This window comes from Hypanus sabinus, chromosome X2 (genome assembly GCF_030144855.1).
Source record: "Hypanus sabinus isolate sHypSab1 chromosome X2, sHypSab1.hap1, whole genome shotgun sequence".
NCBI lineage: Eukaryota > Metazoa > Chordata > Chondrichthyes > Myliobatiformes > Dasyatidae > Hypanus > Hypanus sabinus.
This window is the reverse complement of record NC_082739.1, coordinates 429363-454848: the sequence shown is the minus strand read 5'-3', so window position 1 is coordinate 454848 and position 25486 is coordinate 429363. Positions and strand designations below refer to the sequence as shown.

At 42.2% G+C, this 25486-nt stretch overlaps 1 protein-coding gene across 3 annotated transcripts in view; it reads right to left on the bottom strand.

Annotated features, from left to right (window-relative positions):
* ncapd3 (non-SMC condensin II complex, subunit D3) overlaps positions 1-25486 on the bottom strand; it is a 269184-nt gene that overhangs the window by 172648 nt on the left and 71050 nt on the right. For all 3 annotated transcript variants that reach the window (XM_059956769.1, XM_059956770.1, XM_059956771.1), the window contains 2 exons: positions 23970-24042; positions 464-589 (listed from right to left, as the gene is read on the bottom strand). In XM_059956769.1, the coding sequence (XP_059812752.1) occupies positions 464-589; positions 23970-24042 (199 nt within the window). The remainder of the gene's footprint in view (positions 1-463; positions 590-23969; positions 24043-25486) is intronic.

The following is a 25486-nucleotide window of genomic DNA, read 5'->3' as shown; positions in this document are numbered from 1 at the left end:
TTTCAGAGAGTTATGGGTTAGGGTTAGGGTTAGTAAGTTGCACGCATGTTATGTTGGCGCCAGAAGCACAGTGACACTTGCCGGTTGCCCCCAGTATGTCCTCAGACTGTACAATTCATTGACATAAGTGGCACATTTTACTATATATTTTGATGTACATGAGACAAATAAAGCTAGTCTTTATTCTTCAAAAGAAAATTAAGGCAAAATACAAATATACAAAAGGATGTAGCAAAAAAAAGGTACAATATTGCTTATTGTCACAGCATGTCCATTGCGGAATAAAGAGAGACCTACAGAAAGTAGATTTAATCTTCATTGTTGACAGAGCATGCTAGTGGAACAGATTATCAGTTACTCCTAGAAACCTCTCAGTAAAAGAATAAAATTCATGTTGGTCCATAAATGAGCGGGCAATCCTTACCACCACTGAAGGTAAACATATATTCATATCTTTCCTTACCTTGTTGTTCTGTGAGTATCTATGGAACCAATCCAAGAAAGTGACATAATCTGCACAAGGAAGTTTTGTTAGCAATTTCACAACAGCCTGGGCGCCATGGGTCCGATACTCTGCTTTATCTGGCACCTATAATATAGAAAACATCATCAAATACCAGTACAGAAACAAAAGTGGGGATATTCAGCCCTTCAGCTAGTTCTAACATTTGCAGATATGTAGCTACTGCCTATCTCAACTCCATCCAATGTACCCTCCCATTTTCCTCAACATCCATGGCTAGCAAAATTCAAAATCTCAGATATGAAAAATATTAATTGAACCAACATTTATTGCTTTTATTAGGGAGGATTCCACAATTCTACCATGCTTGACACAATGAAGTACTTGCCAGCTTCTCTCCTGAGATCAGATTCCATTATACCATGTGTCTTCACCCTTGGCTGTTGCATTAGTAGAAACATTCTCTCTTGATAAACACTTCAAGAGCCCAAAATAACTCAGATTAAATCTCTCCTTAACCTACTCCATTAGACTGGAAATAATATATTAAAAAAAATAAAGATTAGCTTTGTCACATGTACATCAAATCATACAGTGAAATGCATCATTTGCGTCAAATTAAATCAATGAGGATTGTGCTGGGAACAAGTGTTGCCACGATTCCGTCACCAACACAGAATGCTCACAACTTGCGAACCCTAACCTGTACATCTTTGGAACGTGGGAGAATACCAGGGCACCCAGAGGAAACCCATGAAGTCACGGAAAGTACGTACAAACTCCTTAAATGCATGGTTGAGAGTGAGATTGAGAATGGAGTGTGCCTAATGGTGGAGCACATATCCATGATTGGCCCCAATTCTCCACTAACTCACCAATTAAAGTGTCAAGCAAGATTGAAATAAACAAGGAGAGCGGAAGGTGATCGGGTGCTCAGTGCTGTCAGAATCTTTGAATTTCTGTCTGTACTTGATCAGTCTCCCTCTCCCTCACTGGTGCTGGAGGAAGGTGCAGAGGTCTTGGGCAAGTTTTGATTGGCATAATTTGTGGATTGAACTCTTTTTTAAGAAGACTCTACAGTTCATGTTATCTGTGTTTCCGGTTACTCCTTTTTTTTAAAACTGAGATCAGGGTGGATTAGATCTGCAGCACACAGTCAATGAACGACACGGCGCTAAATTGCACTGAGCTGAACTAAGCTGAACATTTCTAGACTGTTTCAAGGACTCTGCAATTTGGTTTAATATCCTGTATGTTATTCGCTTGCTTTCTCCCGTTTATACAATTTGTTCCTTCTTTTTGCACATTGGGTGTTTGAATAGGCTCCATGGTTGTAGGAGCCATGTATCTGTTTTCTAATTGTATTTGGTGTTGCGCATCATACAGGATTAACCCCCCCCTCCCCCCACCAATGCTTAGTCTCCAGGCAGTATTGATTTGTTCGAATAGCCGCTACATTTTGTCAACAAAAAGAATCATGAAAATGAACATCAGCATTTGGATTTGTTGGTGAAATTAGAAAGCAACATTGATAAGCCAGGAGTTGCTTGTGGCAAGCAATGACCTTTTGTTGATTCATGATTCATGCTGTGTGCTTGGGATTGGAGCATAGTTTGGAATGATTGTCGCTGACTGTAAGCTCTATGGTGACATTTAAATTGAACACTGTTTGGACTGGTTTGCGTAGTTGGAAAACAACACAAGTCAAGCTGAAGGCAGTGACTTTGAAGTTGGGACTAAACGAAAAATTAAACCTACTGAAAAAGCCTTAGCGAGTAGTATTGAATGTTTCAAAAGGAATACAAGAACATTGTGGGCAAGATTAAAAGGTATAATATAATCAATTAGATAATCACAACTGTAAGGCTACTAACTTTGTTGAGATTATTGAAAAACAAATGAGGATTTCCACACACCTGATGTAATGGAAATATATGGATACTACATCACCTGAAGTAAGCAAAGGTGTGAACTAAGTTAACTCACAAAGTCATTCTAAGGTTAAAGGAAGCAGCTTTGCCACTACTGTGGCCACTTTGAAAAGTAAAGCTAAAACTGAGCCTGGAACAAATGAAAGGGAAATGGTCTCATCAGCCAAAAGAATTTGTCTATTCTGTGAGGGTGAACATACATTGGATTCCTGCTCTCAGGTGGAGAAAAAGGTTCATAAGATTGCCTTCATAAAAGAAAATGGTGTCTGCCTTGGTTGTTTGTGTACAGGACACATCAACAAGGTTTGCAGGAAGCATCTTTCATGCAAGGTATGCAGTGGCATAGTTCATATTCACTGTGATGAAACAGGGGCTGATTTGAAACAAGCTAACAGAGAATCAGACACAGCAATGAGTAACGCCTCGGTATCTAATGGCTTTATGGGAGCCGATCATGCTTACTGATAATTCCAGTTCAGGTGAAGTCTAAGAAGGGTAACAAGACTGGTTAAGTATGCTTTCCTAGATCAAGGAGGTACATCTGCACAATGAGCCTCATAAACAAGCATAAACCATCAGGAAAAATAACACGCACCATGGACCAAGAGAAAGTCACGAGTAGCTACATTATTTCAGGATTGGAAGTGGCTGGCTTAGATGGTGAAAATTACTGTGAACTGCCTAACATCTATATGCAGGAAAGTATGCCTGTCCACAAAGGGAATATATCATAGGGATCTCCAGAAATAGACTAGTCTGAAGCATAATCATTTGCAAGAAATTGAGCTGATGATAGGGACAAATATACCTAAAACAATGGAGCTATTGCAAATGATTCGCAGTATTAATGATGGACCCTATGCAATTAGAACAATGTTGGTTTGGACTGTTAATGGACCACTGAAACAAGACCATTAATTATGATGGAAGAGACTATGCTCAGGCAGAGCTGACAGTGAACAGAATTTTAATTTTGAACTTGGATGAGCTTTGGCAGCAGTAATTCAAGACAGATTTCTCTGAATGCAATTATAATGAACAACCTGGTTTGTCAAGAGCAACACATAAAATGCTGGAGGAACTCTGTAAGCTGGGCAGCATCCAGGAAAAGAGTACAGTCAACATGTCGGAATGGGAACGGGAAGTGGAATTCAAATAGGTGGCCTCTGTGAGATTCTGCTTTTTTTGGCAGACGGAGGCCACACGCAGGTTGGTGGATCAACACCTTATATTCCATCTGGGTATCCTCCAACCTGATGGCATGAACATTGATTTCTCTAACTTCCGGTAATGGACCCCCCCCCCATCCTCTCTTTTCCCTCTCTCACCTTATCCCCCTGCCTACCCATCACCTCCATTTGGTGTCTTCTGTCCTCTCCTATCAGGCTCCCCCTTCTCCAGCCCTTTACTTCACCCCTCCCCCTCCTGGTTTCACCTATCACCTTGTGCTTCTTCTTCCTCTCCTCCCCAACTCTAACTTCTCATCTATTTTTACTCCAATCCTGCTTAAAGGTCTCAGCCACAAACGCTGACTGTACTCTTTTCCATAGATGCCGCCTGGCCTGCTGAGTTCCTCCAGCATTTTAAGTGTGTGTTGATTGGATTTCCAGCAACTGCAGATGGTGCCGCATTCGGCGACCGTGTTGCGAGCTCCGTTCCAACTTTACAGTATACTACTAATTTCTGTGATTTCCTTCGCATTTCTTGTCGAGTAGCTGAGGATCACATCAATAGGCTGACTCTTCTGATCATCGGGAAGTCAGCATTTACCCACTATGTGCCACCTTACCTACACTGGGAACCGCTGCTTACACAATCCATGAGAGGCTCATTTACTGCTTCGTCGGTACCTTGGAAGCGATGCTGGAGGCGAGGGAGAAGGGCCGGCACCTGGTGAGGTTGAGGCGCCATGCTAATCTACTGCCGATCCCTGGCCTACTCCTGACTAATGTTCAGTCCCCGGACAACAAGCTGTGTGAACTCAAAGCCAGAATCTCCTACCAGTGGGAAACAAAGGAATGTAATGTTTTGTGCTTCGTGGAAACCTGACTGACGGAGGAGATACCGGACCACGCCATCGAGCCCGCTGGGTTCTCCCTGTTCCGGGCGGATAGGTGTAAAACCTCTCTGGGAAGAGTAAAGGAGGTGGGATATGCTTCATGGTCAATAATACTTAGTGATCCCCGGAACGTGCATGCCCTGAAATCCTTTTGTTCCCCGGATCTGGAGAACCTGGTGCTGCTGTGTAGACTTTTCTGGCTGCCTAGGGAATTCACGGCTGTTATTAACACAGCTGCATGTATTCTGCCGCAGGCTGATACTGACCTGGCTCTGAAGGAACTGTACGAGACCATCAGCACCCTGGAGACAGCATACCCAGAGGCTGCTTTCATCGTCGCCAGAGACTTTAATAGAGTATCACTGTCTAAGGTCTCTCTGAAGTTTTGCCAACATATTCAGGTGAGCACACGGGGAGATAACATACTCCACCACTGCTACTCTCCCTTCCGCAATGCTTACAAAGCACTCCAAAGCCTTTTGGAAAATTAGATCACTCCTCCATCTTGTTGCTGCCAAAGTACAGGCAGAAGCTGAAACAAGTGGCAGCCAAAGTTAAAACAGTCCACTGTCGGTCTGACCAATCAGCCTCCATGTTACAGGACTGCTTTGATGATGTTGACTGGACTGTCTTCCAAGATGAGGATGTCTCTGAGTTCACAGATGAGGTCACTAGTTTCATTTGGAAGTGCTTCGAGGAAGTTGTTCTCCAGAAAGTGGTCAGGGTCTATCCAAACCAGAAACCCTGGATCAACAGCTCTGTACGAGCAGCACTTAACGTGCGACACAGAGCTTACGTTGCCAGTGACCAACAGGAACTCAAGAAATGCAGCTACAATCTGTGCAAAGTCATCAAGGCAGCGAAACAAAAATATAGGGATAAGATTCAGACTTAACGCTCCACCAACACATGCAGCTTATGGCAAGGTCTGCACACCATCACAGACTTCAAAGCTAAACACGGAGGAGTGTACAAAATTGCTGCCTCTCTCCCAGATGAGTTGAATCTTTCTTTATGCTTGATTTGATGTTGCCATCACTGAGCTCCTGAGGAGAGCCGCTGATGCGACCTGCAGCTTGGTCATCTCTGAGGCTGAAGTATGCAGGTATTTCCATCGAGTGGAAACCCAAACCCTAATCTGGGACTGGACGGCATCCCAGGGTGGGTGCTCAGGATGTGTGCAGCACAAATGACATTTTTAATCTCCCCCTCTCCCAATGTAGAGTGCCCTGTTGCTTCAAAACATCCACCATTGTCCCCATACCAAAAAAGACCAAGGTAACATGCCTGAACGACTGGATTTGCACTCACCTCAATAATAAGCAAATGCTTTGAGAGGCTGGTCAAGGACTACATCTGCAGCATGCTACCACCCAAACTGGATCCCCTGCAATTCACCTACCTACACAACTGATCAACAGATGATGCAATAGGTGGAGTTTCAAGATGGCGACGTAAACATCTGCCTTTTAGGCGCTCTTCATTTTTTCAACTATAATCACCCTTTAATCAAATCTTTTCGAACTTAATCATATGAGTTGCTACTTCTGATTAACTTTTTTTTTCCTAAAACAATATTTGATCTAATCTTGTCAAACTTAAAATGGCTACAAGCAAGAAATCGTCTAAGGATCCTTTATCTATCGACATAATTTCTAATCTTCTGGATGCTAAACTTGCGGGTTTGGAAGGCAGGTTAGAAGGTAAATTGGAAAGTAAACGGGGAAGTTTGGAAAATAAGCTTACCACGAAAATATCTGAACTTGAAGAAGTTGTTAGATCGCTTGAAACTAAGCTTCAATCGCAGGCATCAGATATTCAGCGGCATGAAGATAAGATCACGACTCTTGAAAAATCAATTTGTGAAAAAGCACGTACAATTGAAGCGCTGGAGAAGAAGATAGAGTCGACTGCTAAAACTATAGATCAGTATAAGTTTAAAATTACTGATCTCGAAAACCGATCTCGCAGACAGAATTTGCGTATCATCGGATTTCCCGAAAAAGTCGAGTCCGGTGATTTAACTGAATTTTTCTCTAAATTGTTGTGGGAAATTTTCGGTGATGAAGGTTTGCATACTAAACCTGTTATCGACCGCGCTCACAGAGTTGCGAGATTTTCGGCTGTGACTGGTAAACCACGAGCGGTGATTGTTCGCCTTCATTATCCTCGGGAGAAAGAGCTTTTAATTCGATTAGCTCGTAAAAAAGGTATGATTTCTCACAATAGCAACACATTTCGAATTGTTGAAGATTATTCATTCGAAGTAATGAGAGCGAGAATCGCTTTTAAACCAGTGATGGCAGAGATTCATTCGATTGGACTTAAACAAGCTTTAATGTATCCAGCGAATCTTAGAATTACGTTGAACGACAACAGTCAGCAATTTTTTAACACTCCGGAAAAAGCGAAGAAATTTGTTGAAGAATATCGATCTTCTAGTGCAACTTGAACTATGTGTTATGTTGAAGATTTTTCGGAGAGAGGATGCCATTTCATTTTAAGTTTTAACCTATGAAGCTGGGTTATAACTTCTTATCCTGATCTACGGGTCTGGTTTCTTTTTTTTTACTGTTATCATTGTTTATAGATGCTCTTTTAATTTTTATAATATCTTTTTTTTACTCTTTTTTCTGTTTCGGATATACACGTTTATATTTTGTAATAATGATTTACTTTTTTTTTCAAGATGTCGTTTCTTCTTCCCATAAGACTTTGCTTTCTGTAAGCATTTATTTGTTTGCCTGTACTTAGAAATGGGACGAATGTTTTGGATTTTTTGGTCTATTTTTTATATATTGTAGTGTCTATTAAATCCTTTTTTTAATCCCTATTTTGATAACATTTTTTTATTAAACTTTTTTAATAGATTGCCGAACTTACATCTATATTTTGTAATATGTTTTTTCAAAATGTCGTTTCTTCTTCCCATAAGTCTTTGCTTTTGAAACGTCATCTTTTTTGTATTTGAACATGGAATTTTTTTTAAAGGTATATTACACTTTCAAATTTTAATGTTTATACTTTTTTTTTATTAATGATTGTTTGTTTTATTATATTATTTTTTTCATTCTGACTGATATATATTTTTTCTTTGCAACCCTATATTTAAATCTGGGTGTTATAGTTTTTAAAAATCTTTTTATGGAGCTGCCATCTTGAAATGGGGGTAATGTTAGTGTTAATTATGCGCCTGCCGCTTGGCTTTCTTTCGAGGGGTGGGGGGAGGGGGTAAGGATCTTTTTTCACGCTTTTGCTTATTTTTTTGCTTTTAGTTTATGGGCCGTCTTTAAATTATTAATACTGTTGAGGTGTCATGTTCTCCGGTTGCTCCTGAATCAATTTTCCTTCTTCCTGAATTATGGGTTATATGTCTTTTTAACCTTTTATGATACACACAACTAATATTGGCATGATGGATAAATCTATTAACTTTATCTCTTGGAATACTAATGGTTTAAATCCGATTAAACGTAAAAAAATATTTAAAGTATTCCATAGATTGAACGCTAATATTATTTTTGCACAGGAGACCCATATTAGGAGGGAGGATAATCAACGTTTTTTTAGGTTCTGGAAGGGTCAACAATTTCACTCGAATTGTACCGCCAAAATTAGTGGTGTGTCTATTTTTATAGATCCCTCAATTTCGTTCACACATCATGAAATTACTTCTGATCCACAGGGCAGATTTTTGTTGATAACTGGTTCACTTTTTAATCGAAAAGTGGTTCTAGTTAATATTTATGCTCCAAACTTTGACTGCCCTGAATTTTTTAAACGTTTATTTACTTCCCTTCCTAATCTAAACGAATATATGTTGATAATGGGTGGAGATTTTAATTGTTGTTTGAATCCTTCGATGGATAGATCTAAACCTATCCGAACTCTTCCGAATAGATCAGCCTTACTTATTAATTCTTTTATGGTTGATTCGGGAATTACTGAAATATGGCAGTTTTTGAACCCTAAAGATAAAGAATTTTCATTTTTTTCACATGTATATCATAGTTATTCTAGAATTGATTATTTCCTTATTGATCATCGGTTATTAACGGATGTTATTGATTGTAAATATGATTCTATTACTATTTCGGATCATGCACCTTTGAAGTTATCTATTAAGATTTCGGACTTTTCCAATAATACTAGATCTTGGAGACTTAACGCTACTTTGCTTCAAGACCCAGAATTTATCACCTACATAAAACAGCAAATTGACTTGTTTTTCTCAACAAACTATACTGAAGAAATTGACAGAGGAATACTTTGGGACTATTTTAAGGCTTTTATCCGTGGACAAATTATCTCATATTCCGTTGGTAAAAGAAAACAAAGATATTTAGATATTGCTTTATTAGTGGATAAAATTAAGGAAATTGATAAGATTTATTCCGTGACTCCTACCAAAGAACTTTATAAGAAGAGAGTTGAGCTTCAAATGGAACATAGTGTGGCGACCCATTTCCTAGCGTATCCGAACCGACTCACAATTAGATAGCCTACGGGGGTTTGCGAGCACAGAGCTTTGGAGCCTCCGCGCCATGGGGGGCCGGTTGACAGAGGCTTAAAAGTGAGGCTGAAGTTTTCGAATAAAGTTTTTTCCTTCGACTGCAGTTACCGACTCCGTGTCGTAATTTTAGCACTGCGTGTAGCACACCGCTACAATTGGTGACCCCGACGGTCCAAACGATTTTTGGACCAGAAATGACCGACGCCGCCTCTGTTCATGCGGTTTCGTTGAAACTGCCAGGTTTCTGGACACAGTGCCCGGACCTATGGTTCCAGCAAGCCGAAGCCCAATTGCACGTTCGCCAGATCACCTCAGAAGACACCCGCTACTACTACGTGGTGAGCTCCCTCGACCAGGACACAGCGGCCCAGGTCACGGAGTTCGTACAGTCGCCCCCGGCAGACGGCAAGTACACGGAATTCAAAGCCCTGCTCCTCAGGACTTTCGGACTCTCACGGCGCGAGCGGGCTGCCCGTTTACTGCACCTGGATGGCTTGGGCGACAGACCTCCATCGGCTTTAATGAATGAGATGTTGTCTCTCGCCGACGAACACACACCCTGCCTCATGTTTGAGCAGACATTCCTGGAGCAGCTGCCCGAGGACATCCGCCTGCTGCTGTCCGACGCGGATTTCAGTGACCCCCGGAAGGTGGCAGCCCGGGCGGACTTGCTGTGGAACGCCAAAAAGGTGAGCGGGGCGTCCATCGCACGGATCTCCCAGCCCCGCTCCCGGCAGCAAACCAGTCCAGGCCCGGCCGCAGAGCCCGCTAACCCCCGGCCCAATGAACATTGGTGCTTCTACCACCAGCGGTGGGGTGCAGAAGCCCGCCGTTGTCGCCCGCCCTGCAAGTTCCCGGGAAACGCCAGGGCCAGCCGCCGCTGATGGCTACGGCGGCTGGCCATCGGGATAGCCTCCCAGCACCACATCCCAACCCAGGGACCACCCCTCCATGCCTGTGCTCGGCGGCTTCCCCCGGACAAGCTCCGACTGGCGAAGGAGGAGTTCCAGAGGATGGAGGAATTGGGGATCATCCGGCAGTCCGACAGCCCATGGGCTTCCCCCCTGCACATGGTGCCCAAAGCGACGGGGGGCTGGAGACCGTGCGGCGACTACCGCAGGCTGAACGAGGCTACCACACCGGACCGCTACCCTGTGCCGCACATTCAGGACTTTGCGGCAAACCTGCACGGCGCACGGATCTTCTCCAAGGTAGATCTCGTCTGGGGATACCATCAAATCCCGATGCATCCTGACGACGTCCCCAAAACGGCTCTCATCACCCCATTCGGCCTGAAGAATGCCGCACAGACGTTCCAGCGGTTAATGGACGCGGTGGGACGGGACCTGGACTTCGCGTTCATCTATTTGGATGACATCCTCATAGCCAGTGGCAGTCGTCAGGAGCATCTGTCCCACCTCCGTCAACTCTGCGCCCGACTGAGTGAGTACGGTCTTACAATCAACCCTGCCAAATGCCAGTTCGGACTCGATACCATTGACTTCCTGGGCCACAGAATTACTAAAGACGGGGCAACCCCTCTGCCCGCTAAGGTAGATGCGGTCCGCCACTTCCCCCGACCCACCACGATCAAAGGCCTTCAGGAATTCGTAGGTATGGTCAATTTCTCCCGCCGCTTCCTCCCTTCAGCTGCCCGGATCATGCGCCCCCTGTTCGCCCTGATGTCGGGTCCGAGCAAGGACATTACCTGGGACGAGGAGTCCGCCGCCGCTTTCGTTCAAACGAAGGAAGCTTTGGCGGATGCCGCAATGCTAGTACATCCCAGAATTGACACCCCTACCGCCCTCACAGTGGACGCATCCAACACGGCAGTCGGTGGGGTGCTGGAGCAACTCATCGCAGGTCGCTGGCAACCCCTGGCGTTTTTCAACAAACACCTGCGACCACCCGAGCTTAAGTACTGTGCTTTCGACCGGGAACTGTTGGCGCTCTACCTGGCAATCCGGCATTTCAGGTACTTCCTAGAAGGTCGGCCCTTCACCGCGTTCACGGACCACAAATCGCTTACCTTTGCGTTTACGAAAGCATCCGACCCCTGGTCATCCCGCCAGCAATGCCACCTGTCCTACATCTCTGAATACACGATGGATGTCCGGCACGTCTCGGGTAAGGACAATGTCGTGGCGGATGCGCTCTCTCGCCCTACCGTTCATGCCCTTTCCCAAGGGGTAGACTTTGAGGCGCTGGCAGAGGCACAGCAGGCGGATGAGGAGATTCCGAGTTACAGGACCGCAGTCTCCGGTCTGCAGCTCCAGGACCTCCCCGTGGGCCCGGGTGAGCGGACCCTACTCTGTGACGTCGCCACCGGCCAGCCCCGTCCGGTCGTCCCGACAGCATGGCGGCGCCGCGTTTTCGACTCCATTCATAACTTGGCGCATCCCTCCATCCGGACAACTGTCCGGATGGTTTCCAGCAGGTTCGTTTGGCACGGACTCCGCAAACAGGTCAGTGAATGGGCCAGAACGTGCATGCACTGCCAGACGGCCAAGGTGCAGCGGCACACCAAAGCCCCACCGCAGCAGTTCCATCCCGCCCACCGGCGTTTCGACCACATTCATGTGGATATCGTGGGCCCCCTGCCAGAGTCGCGCGGAGCGCGTTACCTCCTGACTATCGTGGACCAGTTCACAAGATGGCCAGAGGCGGTCCCGCTCACCGACACCACCTCCGAATCTTGCGCCCGAGCCCTGATCGCCACCTGGATATCTCGCTTTGGTGTACCAGCCCACATTACCTCCGACAGAGGCGCCCAGTTCACCTCCGGCCTGTGGTCAGCTATGGCCAGCCTTTTGGGGACTCAGCTGCACCACACAACTGCCTACCACCCACAGTCGAACGGGCTAGTGCAGCGTTTCCACCGTCACCTGAAGTCGGCCCTCATGGCCCGCCTGCGAGGAGCCAACTGGGCGGACGAGCTTCCCTGGGTCCTACTCGGCATCCGCGCAGCGCCCAAGGACGACCTGCACGCCTCGTCGGCCGAGTTGGTATACGGCGCGCCCCTGGTCGTCCCCGGGGAGTTCCTACCAGCCCCAAGGGGGCAAGAGGAAGAACCCGCAGCAGTCCTGGGCAGACTTCGCGAGAAGCTCGGTAACCTGGCCCCCATACCCACTTCACAGCATGGGCGGCACCCGACCTGCGTACCCAAAGGCCTACAGAACTGTAAGTTTGTGTTTGTACGAAGGGGCGGGCATCGGCCACAGCTGCAGCGGCCATACGAGGGACCGTTTATGGTGCTCCGGAACAACGGGTCCACGTTCGTGCTGGACGTTGGGGGGAAGGAGGAGGTTTTCATGGTGGACCGCCTCAAGCCGGCCCATGTGGACCTGGCGCAACCGGCTGAGTTTCCGGCGCCTCGGCGCAGAGGCCGACCTCCCAAGCAGGTTCTGGCCCAGACTGTGGACATTGGGTGTGTATCGCCGGTTCTGGGGGGGGGTTATGTGGCGACCCATTTCCTAGCGTATCCGAACCGACTCACAATTAGATAGCCTACGGGGGTTTGCGAGCACAGAGCTTTGGAGCCTCCGCGCCATGGGGGGCCGGTTGACAGAGGCTTAAAAGTGAGGCTGAAGTTTTCGAATAAAGTTTTTTCCTTCGACTGCAGTTACCGACTCTGTGTCGTAATTTTAGCGCTGCGTGTAGCACACCGCTACAATAGCTTATTATTATCTTCTTCAATTGAAAATCAATTAATTAGGACCAGGGCTCAATTCTATATTCATAGTGATCGAACTGGTAAACTGTTAGCTAATCAATTAAAAGCTATTTCGACTAAGCGACAAATTATTAAAATCCGTAAACAAGACGGTAATCTAACTACTGATCATAAAGAAATCAATAACACTTTTCAAGATTTTTATAAATCTTTATATCAATCAGAATTTGATGCTGACCTGTCCATGATGGATAATTTTTTTAACAATTTGAATATTCCTAAACTGACAGATGAAGATCGCAGCTTGTTCGATGCCCCTATCTCTATGGCCGAAATAGGAGAGGCTATCTCATCAATGAATTCAGGGAAAGCTCCTGGCCCTGATGGTTATATTGTAGAATTTTTAAAAACTTTTTCTTCTTTGCTTTCCCCTTGGTTATGTGAAATCTTTAATGATGCATTTGCTAAGAAGAGATTACCTCAATCTTTTTATGAAGCTACTAACTCTCTAATTCTTAAAAAAGATAAAGATCCTACTTTATGTGCATCTTATCGCCCTATATCATTATTAAATATAGATTCTAAGATTCTTACAAAAATTTTAGCCATTAGATTAGAAAAGGTATTATCACAGATTATTTCAGAAGACCAAACTGGTTTCATTAGGAATCAGTATTCCTTTTTTAATGTTAGAAAATTGATTAATATAATTTATACTTCATCACCCACAACCCCAGAATGTGTTATTTCATTAGATGCTGAAAAAGCTTTTGATAGAGTTGAATGGACATACTTATTTAATGCATTGAGAAATTTTAATTTTAGTCCTAATTTTATATCATGGATTAAATTAATATATTTTAAACCTGTTGCTTCTGTTCTTACAAATAATTATAGATCCTCTTTTTTTCAATTATCTCGTGGTACGAGACAAGGTTGTCCCTTAAGTCCTTTATTATTTAATATCGCATTAGAACCTTTAGCCATTGCTATTCGTGAATCTCCTAATATTTTTGGTATTACCCGTAATGAGAAGTTATACAAGTTATCACTTTATGCTGATGACTTGCTGTTATATATTTCTGATCCTGACAGGTCTATTCCCGCTATTTTATCCTTGTTGGCTCAATTTGGTAGTTTTTCTGGTTATAAATTAAACTTGGATAAGAGCGAATTATTCCCCTTAAACGCGCAAACTTTATTGAATGACAGGATACCATTTAAAGTTGTTACTGATAACTTTATTTATTTAGGTATAAAAATTACCAAGAAATATAAAGATTTACTTAGACTGAATTTTTTACCTATGCTTCATCTAATTCAACAACTTACTACAAGATGGTCTCCCTTATCCTTATCATTAGTTGGTCGGATTAATGCTATTAAAATGATGATTTTACCGAAATTTTTATATTTATTTCAAGCCTTACCAATTTTTATTCCTAAATCTTTTTTTGACAACATTGATTAAAAAATTTCCTCATTTGTGTGGCAAAATAAAAACCCCAGGTTAAGTAAAAGGCAATTACAAAAATCTAAAAAAGATGGTGGCTTAGCTTTACCTAACTTTAGATTTTACTATTGGGCGAATAATATTCGTAACCTAATGTATTGGAAATTAGATTTGGATTCATCATTGTGCCCACAGTGGGTAAATTTGGAATGCGATGAGGTAAAGGGATATTCTCTATTCTCCGTTCTTGGTTCTTTTCTTCCTGCTGATTTAGTTAAATTCAATAAACAGATATCTAATCCTGTTATCAAACATACATTACGAATTTGGTTTCAATTTCGTAAGTTTTTTATTCTGAAAAACTTTGTTCTTGATAGCCCTATTTTACTTAATTTTTTTTTCAAACCTTCCTTGACAGATCAAGCTTTTAGCATATGGAAAAGGAAAGGTATAAAATGTTTTCGTGATCTTTTTTTTGAAGGTACTTTGATCTCTTTCGACCAATTTTCCAACAAATTTAAATTACCTAAATCTAATTTTTTCAGATATCTACAAATCAGAAATTTTTTACATAAAGTTCTACCATCTTTTCCCAATTCAACTTCAATGGATTTCTCAGATTTGATTTTTACCTTAAATCCTTGTCAGAAGGGATTAGTAGCTTTTATTTATAATATGATTATGAAGATACAACCAGAAATATCAGATAGAATTAAACAAGAATGGGAAAAAGAACTTCGATATAATATATCAACAGATAAATGGGAAAAATTTTTACAAATGGTTAATTCTTCTTCTATATGTGCTAAACATGCTTTAATACAATTTAAAATTGTACATAGAGCTCATATGTCTAAAGATAAGCTTGCTCGATTCTATTCTCATATTAACCCTCAATGTGACAGATGTCATTCAGAAGTGGCTTCATTGACCCATATGTTTTGGTCATGTCCCACTTTACATAACTATTGGAAGGACATATTTGCTACCATTTCCTCAATTTGGAATATCGATTTATAACCTAATTTTATTACTGCAAATTTTGGTATACCAAATGAGGATGGTAATCAGTTTTCCCCTTCAATTAGACGAATGATTGCTTTTGTAACATTAATGGCCAGAAGGTCTATATTACAAAACTGGAAAGAAGTAAATCCTCCTACCACGTTTCAGTGGTTTTCTCAAACTATTTCTTATCTGAGCTTGGAAAAAATTAGAAGCACTATTTTTGACTCATCAATTAAATTTGAAGAAACTTGGGGACCGTTCATTCGACATTTCCATATGAATTAATTTGGCCTTTTCCAGACCTTCTCTCTGCTTATTCTTGTTCAGGTATGGAGTTCCGGAGTTTTTTGACACTATCACATACTTATAAACTATTATTATTGCCCATGTTAGTTTAGTTTAGTGTTTTTTTTCTCAATATATATATATATTTTTACATATTTTCAATTTTTTTTTTCTTTTGATGATTATTTTTGTTTTTTTTTCATATATAATTATATAGACTTGATTGATTAATGTACTTTTTTTGTTGATGTTTAATAGGATATTGTTATCTTATTACTAATGCAATTTCAAGTCTATTGTATTCATAACCTATTCATTATTATGTTATGTTTTTTTTATATATATATATGAAACTCAATAAAAAGATTGAAAAAGAAAGAAAGATGATGCAATAGCCACAGCTCTTCACATCGTCCTTACACACGTGGAGAAGAAGGTTGCTTATGTAAGAATGCAGGTCTTGGACTACAGTTCAACATTCAACACCATAATTCCCTCTAGGCTTGACAGGAAACTCAGAGACCTCGGCCTTCACCCTACCTTGTGTAGGTGGATCCTGTCAGATCGCTGGCAGGTGGTAAGAGTGGGCTCCCTCACCTCTGCCCCTCAGCACAGGTCTGGGCTGTGTCCTAAGCCCCCTCCTTTACTCTCTGTATACCCATGACTGTGTCGCCACCCACAGCTCTAATCTGCTAATTAACTTTGCAGACAATGCTACAGTGATTGGCCTCATCTCAAGTAATAATGAGGCAGCCTACAGAGAAGAAGTCATCACCCTGACACAGCAGGATCAAGGAAACAGCCTCTCCCTCAATGTCGCAAAAACAAAGGAACTTGTTGTGGATTATGGGAGAAATGGAGACGGGCTAACACCTATTGACGTCACTGGATCTGTGGTAGAGAGGGTGAACAGCTTTAAGTTCCTTGGCATACACATCACCGATTGTGGTTGAGACATACCAGCTGTGTGGTGAAAGAAAGCGCACCAGCGCCTCTTTCACCTCAGACAATTGAGGAAATTTGGTGTGGGCCCCCAAATCCTAAGAACTTCCTACAGGGGCACAACTGAGAGCATCCTGACTGGCTGCACCACTGCCTGGTATGGGAACTGTACTTAGCTCAGACAATAGACTCTGCAGAGAGTGGTGTGGACAGCCCAGCACATCTGTAGATGTGAACTTCCCACTATTCAGGACATTTACAAAGACAGGTGTGTAAAAAGGGCCCAAAGGGTCATTGGGGACCCGAGTCACCCCAACCACAAACTGTTCCAGCTGCTACCATCCAGGAAATGTTACCACAGCATAAAAGCCAGGACCAATAGGCTCCGGGACAGCTTCTTCCACCAGGCCATCAGACTGATTAATTCATGCTGATACAATTGTATTTCTATGTTATATTGACTGTCTTGTTGTATATACTATTTATTAAAAATTACTATAAATTGCACATTTAGACAGAGATGTAAAGATTTTAACTCCTCATGTATGTGAAGGATGTAAGAAATAAATTCAGTTCAATTCAATTCAATTCTAGTTTGAGATTGCTAAGCAGCCTGCTCTGCATCTAAGGAAGAGGTTCAAGAAGGATGTGTCATTTCATGCTGACTGCACAGCTTTCATGAAGGATGTCAACTCCAAAGGTGCCAAAAGATTGCCAGCAGAGGATCTGGAACACAGTAAGTCTGGAATATTTCACATCATGGTGTTTGTCATTCCAGAAAAGCAAAACTTGGTGTTGTGTTTGACTGTGGAGTGACTTTTCAGGAAATACCACTTAATGCTCAGTGTTATAGGGACCGGATCTTACTAGCTCACTGATTGGAGCATTAACCAGATTCAGAAAAGAACTACTTGTGATCATGGCGAATATTGAATCAATGCTTCATCAGGTTAAAGTGCCTGTGGAAGTTGCAGGCCTTCCCAGGTTTCTCTGGTGGCCTGATGAGGACCTCAGCCAAGATATAGTGAATTTTAGAGTGGAGGTAGATCTCTTTGGAGCAACTCTATCACCCAGCTGTGCCAATTTTGCTCTTAGGAAATGCATAGAGCACAATGTTCAGCAGTGAGACAGTGGATAAGGATTTGCTTGTTGATGACTGCCTGAAAAAAGAGGAGGGGTGGCATTACTAGTCAGGGAAAATGTCACTGCAGTGCTCCGTCAGGACAGACTGGAGAACTCAACCAGTGAGGCATTAGGGTGGAACTCAGAAATAAGAAAAGCATGACCACATTAATGGGGTTATATTACAGACAGACCAAGGGACATAGAGAAACAAATTTGTAAAGAGATTGCTGACTGTTGTAAGAAACATAAGGTTGTTATAGTAGGTGATTCTAACTTTCCACATATAGACTGGGAATCCCATACTGTAAAAGTCGAGAGAGGCAGGGGGAGCAGACAGAGAGAGCAGAGCACCCCGTGGCCGTTCCCATCAACAATAAGTACACCATTTTGGATACTGTTGGTGGGGATGACCTACCAGGAACAAGTTGTAGTGGTCCTGTCTCTGGCACTGAGGTTGGACCCTCGACTAGGAAGGGGAGGAGGGAAGAGAAGAGAGCGGTAGTGATAGGGGATTCTATAGTCAGGGGGGCGGATAGGAGATTTTGTGGGGAAGATTGGGAGTCTCGGATGGTATGTTGACTCCCTGGTGCCGGGGTCTGGGATATCTCAGATCGGGTGCAGGTTATTCTCGAGAGGGAGGGAAAGAACCCAGATGTTGTGGTCCATGTAGGGACCAACGACGTGGGTAGGGTGAGTGAGGGGGTCCTGCATAGTGAGTTCAGGGAGTTAGGTGCAAAGCTGAAGGGCAGGACCTCCAGGGTAACAATCAGGATTGCTACCTGTGCCACGTGCGAGTGAGGCAAGGAACAGAAGGATTATACAGATTAATACGTGACTGAGAGGACGGTGCAGGAGGGAGGGCTTCAGGTTTTTAGATAATTGGGCTTTGTTCCAGGGAAGGTGGGATCTGTTCCGACAGAATGGTTTACATCTGAACTAGAGAGGTACTAACATTCTTGCAGGAAAATTTCCTAGTGCTTCTCGGGGGGGGGGGTTAAACTAAATTTGCAGGGGGCAAGGATCCAGAATGCGAGAGAGGATAGCGAGATGAAGAATAAAGGACAGGTGGGGACTGCATGGTTCCAGAATATTAAGTGTGTAGTAGAGAAAGGTGAGGTGGAACAAGTGATAAGGAGGACACATGTACAGAGGGATGGTCTGACGGAACATGGAGTTAAATGTGTTGAAAGAATAAGTAAATTTAGGAAGGACAACAAAATTCAAGGGGTGTATAGCCCATTGGGAGTTCGGGGAGCTGGGTTAAGCACAATAGGCAGCGATTTAAACAGAGAGAGGAGAAATGGGTTAAAAATTCTATATCTGAATGCACGAAGTGTCAGAAATAAGGCGGATGAGCTTGAAGCTCAGGTGCGAATGGGTAACTATTATGTTGTTGGGATAACGGAGACATGGCTGCAGGGAGATCAGACCTGGGAAATGAATGTACAAGTGTATACGTGCTATCGTAGGGACAGAAATGTGGGCAGAGGGGGTGGGGTGGCCCTGTTGGTGAGGAATGAGATTCAGACCTTTGCAAGGGGGGGGACATAGGATCAGAAGTAGAGTCTGTGTGGATAGAACTGAGGAACAGTAAGGACAAAAAGACCTTAATGGGTGTTGTCTACAGGCCACCAAACAGTAGCATGGATATTGGGTGCAAGTTGAATATGGAGTTAACATTGGCATGTGGCAAAGGTAATGTCGCAGTAGTTATGGGGGATTTCAACATGCAGGTGAACTGGGAGAATCAGGTTGGTGCTGGACCCCAGGATAGGGAGTTTGTAGAGTGCCTACGGGATGCATTCTTGGAACAGCTTTTACAAGAGCCGACCAGGGACAAGGCTATTCTGGATTTAGTGTTGTGTAATGAACAGGATTTGATAAGCGATCTTGAAGTAAAGGAGCCATTAGGAGGTAGTGACCATAATATGATAAGTTTTTATCTGCAATTTGAGAAGGATAAGGGCAGATTGGAGGTGTCAGTGTTGCAGTTGAACAAAGGAGACTATGGAGCCATGAGGGAGGAGCTGGCCAAAGTTAACTGGATGGATATCCTAGCAGAAAAGACAGTGGAACAGCAATGGCAGGTATTTTTGCACAAGGTGCAAAATCAGTTCATCCCCTGGAGAAGGAAGGATTCAAAGGGGGGAAAGGGGCCACAGTGGTTGACAAAGGAAGTCAGAGATTGCATAGCATTAAAAAAAAGTAAGTATGACAGAGCTAAGGTGAGTGGGAGGACAGATGATTGGGAAATTTTTAAGGAACAACAGAACTTAACTAAAAAGGCAATACAGGGAGTAAAAATGAGGTATGAACACAAGCTAGCCAGGAATATAAAGGAGAATAGCAAAAGCTTTTTTAGATATGTGAAGAGAAAGAAGATGGTTAAGAACAATGTTGGGCCCTTGAAGAATAAATTGGGTGAAATTGTTATGGGAAACAGAGAAATGGCCAAAGAATTTAATAAGTACTTTAGATCTGTCTTCACTAGGGAAGACACAAGCAATCTCCCAGATGTATGGATGGGCCAAGGACATAGGGTAACAGAGGAAATGAAACAGATTGACATTAGGAAGGAAACGGTGATGAGTAGACTGATGGGACTGTAAGCTGACAAATCCCCAGGTCCAGATGGTCTGTATCCTAGGGTACTAAAGGAGGTGGCTCTGGAAAATGCGGATGCGTTGGTAATCATTTTCCAATGTTCCTTACATTCAGGATCAATTCCTGAGGATTGGAGAATGGCTAATGCTATCCCACTTTTTAAGAAAGGAGGGAGGGAGAAAACAGAGAACTATAAGCCTAACATCAGTAGTGGGGAAGATGCTAGAGTCCATTACTAAAGATGAAATAGTGGCATATCTAGATAGCAGTGATAGGATTGGGCTGAGCCAGCATGGATTTACCAAGGGCAAATCATGCTTGACTAATCTATTGGGAGTTTTTTGAGGACGTAACCAGGAAGTTAGACAAGGGAGATCCAGTGGATGTAGTGTACCTCGATTTTCAGAAGGCATTTGATAAGGTCCCACATAGGAGATTAGTGGGTAAAATCAGAGCTCATGGCATTGGGGGGGGGGGGGGGAAGATATTGACATGGAGAGAAAACTGGTTGGCAGATAGAAAGCAAAGGGTAACAGTGAATGGGTGTTTCTCAGAATGGCAGGTGGTGACTAGTGGGGTGCCACAGGGTTCAGTATTGGGACCACAGCTGTTTACAATTTACATCAACGATTTAGATGAAGGCATTGAGAATAACATCAGCAAGTTTGCTGATGATACTAAACTGGGTGGCAGTGTGACATGTGATGAGGATGTTAGGAGAATTCAAGGTGACTTGGATAGGCTGGGTGAGTGGGCAGATACTTGGCAGATGATGTTTAATGTGAATAAGTGTGAAGTTATCCCCTTTGGGAGTAATAACAGGAAGGCAGATTATCTGAACGGTGTAGAATTAGGTAAGGGAGAAATACAAAGAGATCTAGGAGTCCTTGTTCATCAGTCACTGAAGGTGAATCAGCAAGTGCAGCAGGCAGCGGATAAAGCATTTGATCGTATAGAGTGGAACTACCTTTTTGCAGTCTTAGAAAAATTTGACTTCAGTCAAAATTTTATCTCTTGGATCAAATTGCTGTATTTGTGTCCTACTGCCTCTGTTTTGACTAATTTTCAGAAATCCCAGTTATTTAACCTCAAACGTGGCACCCGTCAGGGATGCCCTTTAAGTCCCTTTCTCTTTGATTTGGCTATAGAACCTTTGGCGATAGCATTTCGAAATTGTCCTGAATTGACCGGGATTTGGAGAGGGGGTGTTGAGCATAAAGTTTCTCTTTATGCTGATGACTTATTACTTTTTCTTTCAAATCCGTCTACATCCTTACCTCCAATGTTTTCACTTCTTGACCAGTTTAGCCAGTTCTCTGGCTATAAACTTAATTTACATAAGAGTGAACTTTTCCCAATTAATAAAGAAGCACAAGAATTAACATTTCGTGATCTCCCTTTTAAAGTAGTTCATAATCAATTTACTTATCTTGGGATTACAGTCACAAGGAAGTTTAAAGATCTCTTTCGTGGAAATTTTGCCAATCTTTCATATACTATAAAACAGAGTCTGTTACAATGGTCACCTCTATCTATGTCTTTGGTAGGTCGTATTAATGTTGTTAAAATGTATGTTCTCCCTAAACTTTTATATTTATTTCAATCAATCCCAATTTTTATTCCTAAATCTTTTTTTGATTCCTTAGACTCTATTATTTTGTCATATCTGTGGAAGAATAAGCGCTCTAGAATTAATAAAGTCTATCTCCAAAAACCTAAAAAAGAGGGCGGCATGGCTTTACCTAAATTTCGTTTATATTATTGGGCAGCCAATATACGTTGTGCTACCGTTTGGTCCTTTTCCCATGGCCAGCCCGAGTGCCCTAATTGGGTGGCAATGCAGTTGAGCTCCACTAAAGAATTATCTATCTCTGCACTTCTTGGCTCTGTACTCCCTTGTAGTTTGTCCAGATTAATAGTTAATCCTCTTGTTAGACACACTTTGCGTATATGGGCTCAGTTTAGGAAATGCTATGGTTTCCATGGTTTTTCCGTTTCTAGCCCTATCTTACATAATCACCTTTTTTTTTACCTACTACGTATGACTCAACATTCCATGATTGGTATAGGAAGGGCATGACATTTTGAAGATCTTTTTATTGATAATCGCTTCGCTTCTTTTCAACAACTCTCTGTTAAGTTCAATCTGCCCAATGTTCATTTTTTTAGAAATCTCCAAATTGGACACTTTATTGTTCCTTTAATTCCTAACTTCCCTGAAATGCCTGAGAAAAATGTTATGGACTTATTTCTCTCCATTAATCCACTAGGTAAAGGTTTAATATCATTTATTCGTGATAAATTAGCAGCCTTACGACGTGCCCCTGTAGATAAAATTATAATGGCATGGGAGCATGATTTGAATATCTGTTTATCTAATGAGACTTGGGACTCGATTCTCAAATCGGTTAATTCAACCTCTCTTTGTGCTCGCCATTGCCTTTTACAGTTTAAGATTGTTCATAGAGCCCATATGTCTAAATCTAAATTATCTCGATTTTACCCTAACATCAGCCCGCTTTGTGATAAATGCAAAAGGGGCGAGGCCTCTCTCATTCATATGTACTGGTTTTGTCCTAGCTTGGAGAAATTTTGGAAAGATGTCTTCATAACGTTATCATATATTCTGAATCACCACCTAGAACCAAACCCTTTAATTGCTTTGTTTGGTTTCTGAGGTGAGACAGATTTACGTCTGAGTTTGACTAAGTGTCGAATATTATCTTTTGCCTCTCTCCTGGCAGACGTTTAATCCTCCTTAGATGGAGAGATGTTGCCCCACCCACGCATGCTCAATGGCTTAACGATATTATGGCCTGCTTAGACCTTGAAAAAATTCATTGTTCAGTTCTTAATTCGAATTTAAAGTTCCATAAGGTCTGGGGACCTTTTATTGAGTACTTTCATAACCTTCCTCTTAACTAAGGTTTTTTTTTCGGTCCCTTGCTTTCAGCTCCTTTTTCTTTTGGTAGTAGGCATTAATATCTTCTGTTGCTAAGTGTATTTACAGTTTTGGGGGTTTGATTGTCCTGATTTATATTCTCTATATTGTGTTGTGGTTGGTCTGGAGTTTTTTTTGTGTTGCGGGGCTTGGGGAGGATACTAATTTTACTTGTCTTCAATTTGGGTGCTTTTTCAATTATCTTTCTTTGTATCATACTGGTATTGTATGTTTATTTTTGCACTGTATCAATGTTCTTCATTTTGATCTGGGGTTTTTTTTATCTGTAGTTATGTAAAAAATGTATAAAAAAACTAATAAAAAAAAGAAATAAAGCTATGTACAGCCAAGTCTAAGTGGCCACTAATTCATGCCCTCTATTATTTCCAGAATTTGCTCACCACCAAGGTTAAAATGTAGTTTCTGTATTTATCTGTAGAGGATGCAACATTTTTCCAGTCTTCGGCCTGCTTATATTTTTTTGATTAGAAGAATGAGGGTTGACTTTATTCAACCATACAAGATCCTAAGTGGATCCTGTCCCTCTCCCACTCCTGGCTCCATTCTTCCATCTTTTCCTCACCTGCCTATCACCACCCCATCTTGGAGGCAACGTGAAACCTTTGGGAAGGATACCACTTTCATGGATCATCTCAAGCAAGTAAATAGCAAATAAGCTTTTCTCATTAAAGCACGCCAATTGAAAAGATTCTGAAGTGCTGAATCAGGAAAATAAAATTTTCCACTGGTTTTGGTGTCAATAACTAGAATACCCCATGAAAAACACTTGAATTATAATTATACAGTAAAACAGAAGCAAGCACATTTTCTTCCAGAGAACATAAAATATGGTTAATTTCTCTTTTCATGTTCTGGTATGATCTACTTAACCATGGGCATAGCATATGGAATTTAAGTTTCCAACTTTTGAGAATGGGAACTGTAACATATAATTTGTAAATTGTTTCAAACCTTTGCGCAGATGTGTTGCAGCAAAATTCGAAGAACAGGCAATGCAGTCGCTTTCAACTCATCCACAATGTAACTGCAAACAAAATGCTTTACAAAGTCATGACAACTCATAGCACAAGGTGATTTAATTAGCCACTTCCATTTCTGTGTAACTTACAAAATATTCCCCACATTTAGTATATAACCAGCAGAGATCAAAACAATTAAAACTAATATTCAAAATATATAACTCCACATAAGCCATTGTTTGCTTTACAGCTCCAGACACAGATTCTACAACCTTGGTTAACTTTCTAGGACTCTTTTCAACTCGTGTTCTCAGTACTATTTTTATTTGCACAATTTATCTTCTTTTGCACATTGGTTATTTGTCAAGTCTTTAGACCATAAGACATAGGAGCAGAATTAGGCCATTCCAACATGGCTGTTCCTGGATCCAACTCACCACATCCTTTGGTGCCCCGACCAAACAGGAAATGATCAACTTCCGCCTTAAATATACACATGGACTTAGCCTCCACCGCAGCCCGTTGCAAAGTATTTAACAGATTCACTACTCTCTAGCTTAAAAAAAAATGCTCTTACCTCTGTTCTAAATTTTGAAGCTGTGCCCTCGAGTTCTTGATACCCCCACCATAAGAAACATCCTCTCCACATCCACCCTATTGAGTCCTTTCAACTTTCGGTAGGTTTCAATGAGATCCCTCCACATTCTTCCAAATTCCAGTGAGTACAGGCCCAAAGCTGCCAAATGCTCCTCATATGTTAACCCCTTCATTCCCAGAATCATTCTCGCTAAGCTCCTCTGGACGTGCTCCAACGACAGCAAATTCTTTCTGAGATATGGGGCCCAAAGCTGTTGACAATACTCCAAGTGCGGCCTGACTAGTGTCTTATAAAGGCTCAGCATTAACTCCTTGCTTTTATATTCTATTCCCCTTGAAATAATTGCCAACATTGCATTTGCCTTCCTTACCACAGACTCAACCTGTATATTAACCTTCCGGGTGTTCTGCACAAGGTCTCCTAAGTCCCTCTACATCTCTAATGTTTGAACCTTCTCCCCATTTAGATTATAGTCTGTAGCATTGTTCCTTTTACCAAAATCTATTATCATGCATTTTCCAACACAGTATTCCATCTACCACTTTTTTGCCCATTCTTCCAATTTGTGGAAGTTCTGCTACAAATGTATTGCTTCCTCAGCACTACCTACCCCTCCATCTATCTTCACATCATCTGTAAACCTTTCCACAAAGCCATCAATTTCATTATCTAAATCACTGACAAACAATGTAAAAAGCAGCTGAACTCTGAGGAACACCACTAGTCACTGGCAGCCAACCAGAAAAGGGCCCTTTTATTCCCACTTGCTACCTCCTGCCTGTCAGCCATTCGCTATTCATGCCAGTATCTTTCCTATGTAGAATTTTTTTTGTAAAGTCTATGTATTTCTTTATTTTCTTGTAAATGCCTGCAAGAAAATGAATTTCAAAGTAGTATATGATAACATATAA